Source organism: Amblyraja radiata, chromosome 18, assembly GCF_010909765.2.
Source record: "Amblyraja radiata isolate CabotCenter1 chromosome 18, sAmbRad1.1.pri, whole genome shotgun sequence".
Classification (NCBI taxonomy): Eukaryota; Metazoa; Chordata; class Chondrichthyes; order Rajiformes; family Rajidae; genus Amblyraja; species Amblyraja radiata.
This window is the reverse complement of record NC_045973.1, coordinates 39,607,537-39,619,987: the sequence shown is the minus strand read 5'-3', so window position 1 is coordinate 39,619,987 and position 12,451 is coordinate 39,607,537. Positions and strand designations below refer to the sequence as shown.

The 12,451-nt window shown below is 42.4% G+C and overlaps 1 protein-coding gene across 3 annotated transcripts in view; it reads left to right on the top strand.

Moving 5' to 3' along the window:
* Positions 1-11,947, top strand: part of fbln2 (fibulin 2) — a 224,809-nt gene extending 212,862 nt beyond the window's left edge. For all 3 annotated transcript variants that reach the window (XM_033037199.1, XM_033037197.1, XM_033037198.1), the window contains 2 exons: positions 7,593-7,716; positions 9,883-11,947. In XM_033037199.1, coding sequence (XP_032893090.1) covers positions 7,593-7,716; positions 9,883-10,240 — 482 coding nt within the window. In that variant the 3' untranslated portion in view covers positions 10,241-11,947. The remainder of the gene's footprint in view (positions 1-7,592; positions 7,717-9,882) is intronic.
* The last annotated feature ends 504 nt before the right edge of the window (positions 11,948-12,451 follow it).

Below are 12,451 nucleotides of genomic sequence, written 5' to 3'. Positions count from 1 at the left end.
CAGTCGTAAATCTGAGTTTTCGAGTGATCTGTGCAAGGCATTCATTGATGCTGGAATTCCACTGTGGAATTTGGAAATCAAATCTCTCAGTGTGTTTTTAGAGAAATACACAGAGGAACATATACCAAGCGAGTCATCATTATGGAAAAATTACATTGACAGCAACTTCAACATTGTTGTGCAGCAAATTGGAGATGAAGTTGCATGCAACAAAATATGGATCTCAATAGAGGAGACAACCGATGCTGTGGGGAGATATGATGCCAATGTGGTCATCGGTACACTGGAGGCAGGTCAACCATCAAAGGAGTATTTGTTGACATCTGAAGTATTGGAGAAGTCAGCTCAACTATTGCTCAGTTGTTTACATCTTCACTTGCTGTACTTTGGCCAGAAGGTATAAAACACGAGAATGTTCTTCTGTTTGTGACTGATGCAGTTCCGTACATGAAAAAAGATGCTTGTGCTCTTAAATTTGTATTCCCCAAAATGTTGCATTTGACATGCTTAGCTCAAGGACTTCACAGAATTGTCAAGCACAGACGTAGCTTGTTTCCAAATGTCGATCGCATAGTTTCTAATGTCAAGTAAATCTTCCTCAATGCACCGTCACGTGTGCAGTTGTTCAAGGAAATGGCACCCGAGATTCCGCTACCTCCTCAGCCCGTTTTGACTAGGTGGGGTACATGGCTCTCTGCTGTACTCTACTATGCAGCAAAATTTGAAAAGTTAAAATAAATCGTCAACTGTTTTGAAGAAGAAGAATCTGCTGCAGTCAGGATCGTCAGTGAAATAATGCAGAAAATGTCCCTCCACCGCGATCTTGTGTTTATTTGTTTCCAATTTTGCAAACTTCCCACAAGCTATCACTTCCCTTGAGGAATGTGGCGAAACATTAGTGAATAACTTGTAGGTTTTCAACAAAGTAACTGCCGATATTCGTAAAGTTCCTGGCGATGTAGGTAAAGATATACAAGGAAAATGTGAGAGTGATTTTAGCTAACAAAGATCTTGAAGAAATACAAAACATAGCTAAAGTTCTCAAAGGTAGTTGTAATGCACAAGATATCGACATGAATATAGATTTGGTAGCTTGTTTTGTGTATGCACCAGTGATCTCAGCTGAGGTAGAAAGATGTTTTTCTCAACTGAAGCATATTCTGTCTGACAGACAGCATAGTTTAACACTAGATAATTTGAAAAAAATGCTAGTAATTATGTGCAACCAGCAACTTTGGACATTTAATGTAGTATACTTTTGTAGATTGGTTATTTCCTACTAACCAATTGTAGTACTTGTTAGTAGTTGCTCCGCCTAATATGCGATTCATATTACCAAGAGCTTGCCTACGCCATTCAGTATGAGTAGCTGCTAGGAACTGTAATGCCCTGCGGACCGATGCTGTAAGTGGACTTTAATAAACATGTGTTGTATGTTGATGTATGTTTGACTCAACTCATTACATGGTGTCAGAGAGTGAGTCTTACCTACTCTGTTCACGTTAATCGGATCAGACGCGGCGGATTGGTAAACCAAGTACTGTCTCCCTAGGAGATAAAGGGATTAGCAATATTTTAGATATTTGAAGATCGCTCAGTTTTGGATGGTTTTAATTCCTTCCATCCTATTCATACATTGTGTAACTGGAATGTGCTGCCAAATGACATGGTGAAGACAGGAAAGGTATCAGCATTTCAGAGGCATCTTGGCTGCTACCTGAATGAGCAGGGCACAGAAACATATGGAATTACTGTAGGTGAATGGGATTAGTATAGATAGGCATGATGTCAATGTGATTCACAAGGCCTCATATTTCGCTTGGGCAGCTTAAAAACCAACAGTATGTATGGATTTCTCTAACTTCAAATAAACCTTGCATTCTCCCCCCTCCCCTTCTCTCCATCTCCCAAATCCGTCTTCCCAGCTTCAAAGTCATCTTGCTGAATCTCATTGTCTGTAACTCATTTTCACCTAGATCACAGACAACAATGGCCTGTTTCCTTTATTGTCGTTACTTTTTTGGATATCTTTCATTCATTTGTTCTGTCTACATCTTTTGTTTCCTTTCCCCTGACTCTCAGTCTGAAGAAGGGTCTTGACCCGAATCCTCACCCATTCCTTCTCTCCAGAGATGCTGCCTGCCCCACTGAGTTACTCCAGCTTTTTTGTGTCCATCTTCAGTTTAAACCAGCATCTCCAGTTCCTTCCTACAGGGCCTGTTTTTATGTTGTACAACCCATATGACTCTGTTCTGGAAAAATTCTGAAAATAAATTAGAAACATAGAAAATAGGTGCAGGAGGAGGCCATTCGGCCCTTCTAGCCAACACCGCCATTCATTGCGATCATGGCTGATCGTCCCCAATCAATAACCCATGCCTGCCTTCTTATTCCTTACAAGGAATAATCCAGGAAGAAATTCAGGAACCCAGAATAATCCAATTCAACAATAATTGATTTGTTAAATTGCATCTAATTAAGCAAATTAAAGTTGCAAATAATGTATTCTTCGTATCTGATCTCAGGGAGGCTAAATTCTTCCTAATTAATGTTTATCCCAATCATAAATTGTAAAGCTGACATCGCCTCTAAACAGCTGACAACTCATAAAGCTATGAAAAATAGATGGGTATTAAGGCCTCCAAGGTGACTGAACAAGATAAATTCCTTTTATTAGATTGGATTTCAGGATTTTATTGGTCTTGTGGGGTTGCACTCGGAAATCCGATGGTCCAGGCCATGATTTGTGTAAAGATTGACTGTGCCGTGGAGCTTACTATGACCAAAGTCGCATATGCAGCAGTGTTCATAAGTGACAGGTGCAGAATTAGGCCATTCGGCCCATCAAGTCTACTCCGCCATTCAATCATGGCTGACCTATCTCTCCCTCCTAACCTCATTCTCTTGCCTTCGCCCCATAGCCCCTGACACCCATACTAATCAAGAATCTACCTATGCCTTAAAAACATCCATTGACTTGGCCTGCACAGCTTTCCGTGGCAAAGAATTCCACAGAATCACCACCCTCTGACTAAATACATTTCTCCTCATCTCCTTCCTAAAGTAACATCCATTAATTCTGAGGCTATGACCTCTAGTCCTAGACTCCCCCACTAGAACAAATGTTCATCATTAAGGAAACAACAGTCCATATATATAAGTGTACATAACCTGGTATTCCCAAGCGGTCTCCCATCCAAGTACTAATTATTAAAGTCTACGGAACCTGGTTTCCCCAGGCATCCACTGGCACTATCTCCTCATCTCCTTCCCAAAGGAACGTCCTTTAATTCTGAGGCTATGCCCTCTGGTCCTAGACTTTCCCACTAGTGGAAACATCCACTCTATCCAGGCCTTTCACAATGTGTGCCAGAACTGGAGCAGTGCCGGGGAGAATGATGTACTGTTCAGCAACAAACCCACTCTCAGTAAATCTGGCCTATTGGCTTGGAATGGACATCTGCACAGCAATGTGCAGAAGATGATAATAACATTATGGCTCATGCTTCTGACTTAATTATGTTAAGTATTTTTGAAAGGTAAAGGAACCTCTGCTTGTCTGCTCTCTATTAGGCCAGGGTTCAGGACAAAACAGTTTAGTTTAGAGCTACAGCGCGGAAACAAGCCCTTCGGCCCACCGAGTTTATGCTGACCAGCGATCCCCGCATATTAACACTTATCCCACACACTAGAGGGACAGTTTACATTTATACCAAGCCAATTAACCTACAAACCTGTATGTCTTTGGACTGTGGGGGGAAATCGAAAATCTCGGAGAAAACCCACGCATGTCATGTGGAGAACGTACAAACTCCGTACAGACTGCAACCGTAGTCAGGATCGAACCTGGGTCTCTGGCGCTGCAACACAGCAACTCTACCACTGCACCACCGCACTGCCCCTGGTTCTATTTTCTAGCGTAGTGCAGCATGTTAATAACTCACTGTTCACAAGCAAATACTGTACATATGTTGAAATAGTAAAGGAAAGATGGTAGACTTTCTGATGCCTCTTGAATTAGTATTCCCATTGGACCCACATATGATCTCTCTGCTCTGTGCCTTGCTTTGTGTTTACCATCCATTTCAACCACGTCTTGTTCCAAGAGAAGATATTCACCGTGTATATCTTGCGTCGAAAAGGTAGATTGATGCAATGATGAATTGCCGTACCCCAAAAGGATGGAAGTAATTAAAACCATTCATGATTGAGCAATCGTCAAATATGGAAAATATTACCATTCTTTTTCCTACTATTGCAGCCAGTACTGGATGTAAAATCTCCTCAAGCAGACTGCTCACCATGTACAGATTGAATTAACAAATGAATAATGCTTGTTTCATGCTTTAACAAATATTCTGGCACAGTCAGTAAAATAACACTGGCTGTGTGAAAAAGGAAGTGATTTTCACTCCAGACGTGATATATGGAGCGTCTGGGTGGGAGTGGAAATGTTATAGTGAACAGATGTGAATTTATGGAAGGGAGAACGGAAGAGAGACACTCAATATGATTATAGATTTTGATAACTCACACCTGCTAAGTTCACCCTTGACACCTGCATGCCTTCTCTCCCTCCTTCAGGACCAAAACATTGTTGGCCACAGCAATGAGTGTAAGTACTAGGCAGGCAGGTAACTGCTGGAAATCTCGTAGGCAGAGGGTTGATATTAATGAGAATGGACCTGTGTGTGTTCAAGAGAGGAGGTTCATGGTGCTCGGTGATGAACTGATGCTTGTAGGAAGTTGTGTTCATTATCATTCCCACTTTCAATGGACCTTGGCAACCCTGGTGAAAATCTCCATGCAGAAAAGAGGTTGTCTAACCGTCTCCTAGAAACATAGAAACACAGAAAATAGGTGCAGGAGGAGGCCATTTGGCCCTTTGAGCCAGCACCGCCATTCATTGTGATCATGGCTGATCGTCCCTAATCAATAACCCGTGCCTGCCTTCTCCCCATATCCCTGGATTCCACAAGCCCCTAGAGCTCCATCTAACTCACGGTTATTTTAATTTGCTATTTCAATTTCTCCTAGGGTGAGCAATTGTGCATCCTTCCAAACGTAATGAAAGCAGACATATTACTGAAAACCATCTTGGCCACATGCTGTTGCTCAGTTCCAAGAGTGTTAACACACCGAGTCATAGAGTGATACAGCGTGGAAATGGGCCCTTCTGCCCAACCTGCCCACACCGGCCAAATATCCCAGCTACACTAGTCCCACCTGCCTGCATTTGGTCCATATCCCTCTAAACCTGTCCTATCCATGTACCGGTCTAACTGTTTCTTAAACGTTGGTAAACAGGGGCCAGATTATGTCTCCTGTACAAGATGTTGCAAGGAGGATAGATAGACATTAAAGGAGAAGCGAGGGCAAGAGTGTGGAATGAGCACTGAGGAAGCTGCTTATTCTGCAAGGTTTCTGTACAAGAAGAACATACTGAAATGGAAATAAGGCTGAGTCATGGGTTTGGACTGAGAATGAAAGATGGCATGTCATGCCTCTCTACCGGGGATGTAAACAGAGAGGGGTATTTAGCAAATGAATATATCAGAATACTGGAGGATGTGTGTGAAGCACTGCTGATGGGTATTCCTGAGAAGAAGGAAATGAGAACAGCTTGACATCAGTGGAGCCTATTGTGTGAGTGGTGAGAACAACCTACAGCAGTGGCCAATGAAGAATTTCATTCACCCTGGACATTACAAACTCGGCAAACATAGAAAATAGGTGCAGGAGTAGGCCATTCGGCCCTTCGAGCCTGCACCACCATTCAAAATGATCACGGCTGATCATCCAAGGCTGTGCACACCTTCTTTGTTGGAATAGACACTTCCCTCTTATCCCTCGCCTCTACAAACAGGCAGCGGTAGACTTGCTGCCTTACAGCGCTTGCAGCGCCAGAGACCCGGGTTCGATCCCGACTGCGGGTGCTGTCTGTACGGAGATTGTATGTTCTCCCCGTGACCTGTGTGGGTTTCCTCCGAGATCTTTGGCTTCCTCCCGCACTCCAAAGGCAGACAGGTTTGTAGATTAATCGGCTTGGTTTACGTGAAAATTGTCCCTTGTGTGTGTCGGATAGTGTTAATGTGCAGGGATCATTGGTCGGCGTGGACTCGGTGGGTCGAAGGGTATGTTTCCGCACTATATCTCTAAACTAAACTAAAGAAAAAGCTTCCTAGGGGAGGATGAGTGGGTCTGCTTTCCTGCTTCCTTGTGGAGCCCAGCAGAAGGAATGCTGCTTACCTTCAACTAGACTATTTCACATTGAGGAGGCCCCTGAAGAGGTGTTGGTAATGATGTTGATGATTTTTCCACTCAATCATATATTAGTTGGGGTTATCGTCTGTTAGATTTAAAATACATGGACCTAATTTTTTCCGCAGTGAATATGTTTCACTTTTGACTCAACCATAGTTGGCTACAAACTGACCCAGTGTTAAACACATGGTGCTATTTGAATTGGGTCGGAAGGAACTGCAGATGCTGGTTTAAACAAAAGATAGACACAAAAATCTGGAGCAACTCAGCGGGTCAGACAGCATCCCTGGAGTAAAAGAATAGGTGATGATTGGTGACGAGACCCTTCTTCAGACTACATTTCTCTACATCACCATCTACATCTGTCGTTTCCCTTTCCCTTGACTCTCAGTCTAAACAAGGGTCTTCGCCCGAAACGTCACCAATTCTTTCTCTCCAGAGATGCAGTCTGACCCGTTGAGTTGCTCCAGCTTTTTGTGTCCATCTTCGTGTCATTTGAGTTACTCCTCAATATTCCACTATAGACCAACCAGCAATTTTGAGCAAAGCTTGAAACTTCATCTCAAAAACTAGATGTCATTGTAATGATGCTCATTAGTCATTGCATTTGTTATTGTGGTTGTCAGCAGAGTTCCTGTGTTAACATAGTTCACCTATAGAATGACAATTTAAAGAATTCCAAGATGCAGTACAGAACGCCACAGGAGATCCTTCTTCCCTGTGGCTATCAAACTGTACAACTCCTCCCCCCTCTGTCGTGGGGTAGACTGAGACTGAAACTGAATTCCCCCCCCCCCCCCCAAAATCTTTGCACGTTCCCCAAGCCGTTCCACTCGTCACCTTAATTTCATGTTTCATGTATTTTGTGTTTTTATGACTGTTGGCAGATCAATTTCCCTCCTGGGATAATTAAAGTTCTATCGTATCGCATCGTAAGAAAAATATTTTTCTTTGCATTATTCTTGCCATCAGACCACAACTTCACTCAGCTTCATTCCCAGAGCTATAGCTGAGTGCGCCCCCACCCCCCATGGACTGTCTCCCTCGGATGGTCACGTTGCACAGACACATCTGCACTTTAGTCTGTTTGAACTGTTTTGACTATTTTACTGTTGTAATGTTCTTTTTACAAACCATGGTCTCTGGATATCTAAATATAAATTTCATTAGTTATTTAAGTTATGACATCGGATGGAAGCTGCATACCAAATCTCGTTGCGCTTATGTGCAATGACAATAAAAGATATGATTATTATTATAACATTTTTAGTTTGCACGCTTTTCTAGGTAAGTGATTGAACCTAAGTATTTTGCTTAATTTCCCACAGATGTCGATGAATGTGCTATAGGGACTCACAACTGTACGTCAACCGAAACCTGCTTCAACATCCATGGGGGCTTCAAATGTCCATATGTTGATTGCCCACCGAACTATAGAAAAGCACCTGACATGTAAGTCCTACGTCGCTTCCAGTTATCATGGACGGTAAAGCTGATTTTAAATGGTGTTGCAATCGAGATCACATTGAATGGCGGTGCTGGCTGAAGGGCTGAATGGCCTACTCCTGCACCTATTGTCTATTAATAATAATAATAATAAATTTTATTTGTGGCCGCCTTTCAAAAGTCTCAAGGACACCTTACAGAATTTAACAAGAGTAAAAAACATATAATCGGAGTAAAATAAATAATAAAGACATTACCAATACACAAATTAAAGACAGAATTCGATCCAAAGACAAAAAAAAAATAATCAAAAACACAATGTGAAGAGAGAGCAGCGGCAGCTAAACCGCGCCAGCGTACACTCTCCCTTCCGACAGCCATCTTGGACACGAACTAAAATAATCACTTACACACAAAAATCATCCCCCCACAATGGTTACCACTGTGGGGGAAGGCACAATGTCCAGTCCCCATCCCCAGTTCTCCCAAAGTCAGGCCTATTGAGGCCTCCGCTATTGCCTCTACGGAGGCCCGATGTTCCTGGCCGTTCTTGCCGGGTGCTGTTGCCCCGGCGTCGGGAGAGTCCTCTCAGCGGCTGGGCCACCTGGAACGGCCGCTTCCTTACCGGAGACCGCGGCTTCCGAAGTCGACAAGGCCGCGCTGGTTTGGAGCTCCCAGGCTCCCGATGTTGAAGTCGGGATGCTATTGAGATTGAAAGATAAGAACTGCAGAAAATATACAGAGCAGAACAAGGTTGCTTGGTTGATGAATGGCAGGATCAGCAAGTGAGACTGAGAGTTCAGACAGCTCTCATGGTTATCTCGCTATGTTTGGTATTGAGATATATTACAAAGTGGCTGGTGACCCTGGCTATTTTAACCCTGGTTATTCTGTAAATACATCAGCTCAGTGGTCATCTGAAACAGTCCCAGTGAAAGACAGTGAGGGACCCTTCAAGTGATACCTGTTGGCGTAGCTACCTGCTGACACCAGTCACTACCCTTCAAATATAGAGGCTGGGCTCTCCACTAGGGATACAATCCAGAATATGAAATTATTTAAATATTAAGCAGAGCACCCTGGAGGTGGATCAACAAAAATGTTAATAGGAGATTTAATATTACAGGGCATTGCCAGGTTACAAACGCCCCACTTATGGACAGTCCGTACACATAAATGAACATTTGGGAGAGTAGCAGGATTGATTTGTGCAGGAAGGAAATACAGATGCTGGATTACTCTGAAGATAGACACAAATTGCTGGAACAACTCGGGCAGCATCTCTGGAGAGAAGGAAAGGGTGACGTTTTGGGTCGTCGGACAAAGGGTCTCGACCCGAACCGTCACCCATTGCACCTCTCCAGAGATGCTGCCTGTCCAGAGGTTCATGGAGGTTCTCTGGATGCACCTCTGCAGAGATAATGAGTTACTCCAGCATTTTGTGTCAGTCTTCAGAAGGATTGATCTACCAGCTACAGGCATCTTTTGCCATGTAGGTAAAAGTTGGCACCTTACAGTTGGGATCACGGTACACATTCTATCTATAAATAGCATGAATGAAACAAACTTCATTTCATGCACAGCACAGACATTACAGAGTGTGAATAATAATTTTCCTGCAACGATACCATCGCATCTTGTGGAGAAATCTGAATGATTGAGTTAATGTCTCATATTTTGTGGGACCGGCTCCCGGGAAGAATAATTAGTACTTGGATAGGAGATCGCATGGGAATACCAGGTTACGTACACTTAAATATATGGACTGATGTTTCCTTAATGATGAACATTTGTTCTAGTGGGAAAGTCTAGGACTAGAGGTCATAGCCTCAGAATTCAAGGACATTCCTTTAGGAAGGAGATGAGGAGGAATTTCTTTAGTCAGAGGAGGGTGGTGAATCTGTGGACGTCATTGCCACAGAAGGCTGTGGAGGCTAAGTCAGTGGACATTTTTAAGAGAGATAGATAGATTCTTGATCAGTACAGACGTCAGAGGTTATGGGGAGAAGGCAGGAGAATGGGGTTAGGAGGGAGTGATAGATCAGCCATGACTGAATGGCGGAGTAGACTCGATGTGCCAAATGGCCTAATTCTGCTCCAATCACTTATGACCTTATGACATTTTATTTTGCTTATTATGCAATGGTGAATAAATCAATCTTTGTTTCTCAGGCGCTGTGAACGCATTATGTGTCCCAATTTCATGGACTGCCAGAACATACCTATCAGAATCACCTATTACCAGTTGACCATGCCGACCAATGTCCAGGTTCCAAGCACCATTTTTCGCATTGCACCGTCACCAGCCTACATAGGAGATAACATCGTGCTGACCATTATTAAAGGGAATACCGAGAACTACTTCAGCACGCGGAAGCTAAACACTTACACTGGAATCGTCTACATACAACGGCAACTCATGGAATCCAAAGACTTTTTGCTGGATGTCGAAATGAAACTCTGGCGACAAGGAACCTTCACTTCCTTCCTGGCTAAAATTTATGTATTTGTCACCGCTCATCCTGTCTAACGCAAACACTGTCGCCGTTGTATCTGATATAACTTTTTTGCTTAAAGGCTTGACACTAGATCGCTCACAAGGCCAGTTGACTTAAATGAAGTGCGGGGGAGAGGACAGGGTTTATTGACTTTTATGTCAATAGAAATGAAACCTCAGCGGCTGAATCAATATCACCTATTTAACATTTTAACCATGGTCAAAGTTATTCCCAGTGTCACCTTGGGAACTTTATTCACTGTATCTCCCATTTTGTTGCTACCAGGGTATGAACTGATGCTTGCAAGGTAATTGAATTACACTGTGCTCCATATATATGGAGCTCAGACTACCTGAATCATATTCCTAGAAACATTAATGTCCAATATCGGCATACGAGACAAATTATTTAGCAGCTCCATAGCCTTGTATGAACATTCAATCCAAAATTTCAATCAAAATAAATGTAAAAGGATACAGATTTTTTAACAAATTCAGAAGATTGATGTGCACTGCCTCGTGAAAGAGTGTTTGTTTTAAAAAAAATCTCACGTGTTTTGCAATCACACTTTGCAGTGACAGCAATCACAATGAAGTCAGTCATCATTGGTGTGGGAAGTTATGACGATAAATTAAATTAAAATGACTCTTGCACCCACCTGAAAGGAAATGAAGCAAATTTCTTTTTGAAGCAAAAGGAGCACGTTTTTGGTGTAGATTTATGTTGGATAGAAGTGCACGCTCTTGGTAATGGGAAGGAAGTGAAACCTGTAGACAAGGAGTTGCATAGTTATATGGAAACACTCTGAGTTCTGGACAAATTCACCTGAAAGATGAGTTAAAATTTAAATTCTGTCTATTAAATCAATATGGAACAAAAGTTAGGATCAAAGCAGCCACGAAGCTCCCAGGCCGTCATTAACAAACCCATGTGGTTTGCTCATGTCACTTAATGGAAATAAATCTGCAATCTTGCCCTGATCTGATCTTCAGGTGAACCTTAGATCCATGGACTTGATGTTGTCTCATAAGTGCCTCTGAAATGCCAAATCAAGCCACTCAGTTTGAGGACAGTTGTCGACTTGTAATAATCATCAATCTTTGCCCACAAAACAGAGAATGAGATGAAAACGATATTTTGTTCTACCACCCAAGACAATTGAAACCCATTGTCTCTTGAAGTGGACCATATAATAGGACTTTCTTAATGCCTCGTGTCTGTTGACTAGTTATATTTCCATATGATTTTAGTAGTGAATACATTTTTTTTAAAAGATATTCTATTCTAGACAATGCTAACTTTAAAATAGATTTGTTTGCCCTCACATGTTGAGTTATCGAATGAAATGATCAGTGTGAGAATAACATTTTATGTGAGACCAGAAAACTTCAAAGACAATATAAACAGGGAAAAAAAATGTTCTCTTTTAATAATGCTATCTTAATGGAATGGAATAATTGTGTTTGTAGCTCTACCTTTCACAGCCATTATATCGTACTTTCTTTGGCACGGCAGATATTTACTGAAAATGTACATCAAATCTAAAAGTTAAGTAATGTTTACACTTTTTCTCATTGAGTAATGTTGAAACTTGAGACTCTTTGCTGTCGGATGAAAGTTTATTCTGCCGTGATAACCCTCAAAGGGTTCAAATGTTGCCACTCTTGACCATGTAAGGACCAGTTATTAAACATGGGCATAGACCTCAAATAGGAAATAAAGTAAGTCTTTATATAAAAGTATTTGTTATTATTTTGTGCAATTTTACATGGATACTATGGCATGTTGAAGTTCACTGATGTGAAACCATGCCAGTGTGTGCAACACCGGTGAGGAGAATGAGATTAAAACGATACCTGGAGCGGGACCTTACATCGCCCGGCGCGCTTTAAATGGCCGCGGGACTTGCTAGCGCACGCCAGGGGCTCCAACACCAAGACCCGGAGCGCGGCCTTGCATCGCCCGGCACGGCTTTAATGGCCGCGGGACACTTACCATCGCCCACCGGGGGCTTTGACTCAGACATCGGGAGGAGAATGAGGAGTGCAGGGGAGAGATAAGACTTTGCCTTCCATCACAGTGAGGAGGAGATTCACTGTGATGGATGTTTGTGTAAATTGTGTTGTGTCTTTGTTCTTTTTCTTGTGTGTATGACTGCAGAAACCAAATTTCGTTTGAACCTCAATGAGGTTCAAATGACAACAAATTAATGTATCATTGTATCAGGAGGGATTGTCTTGGCA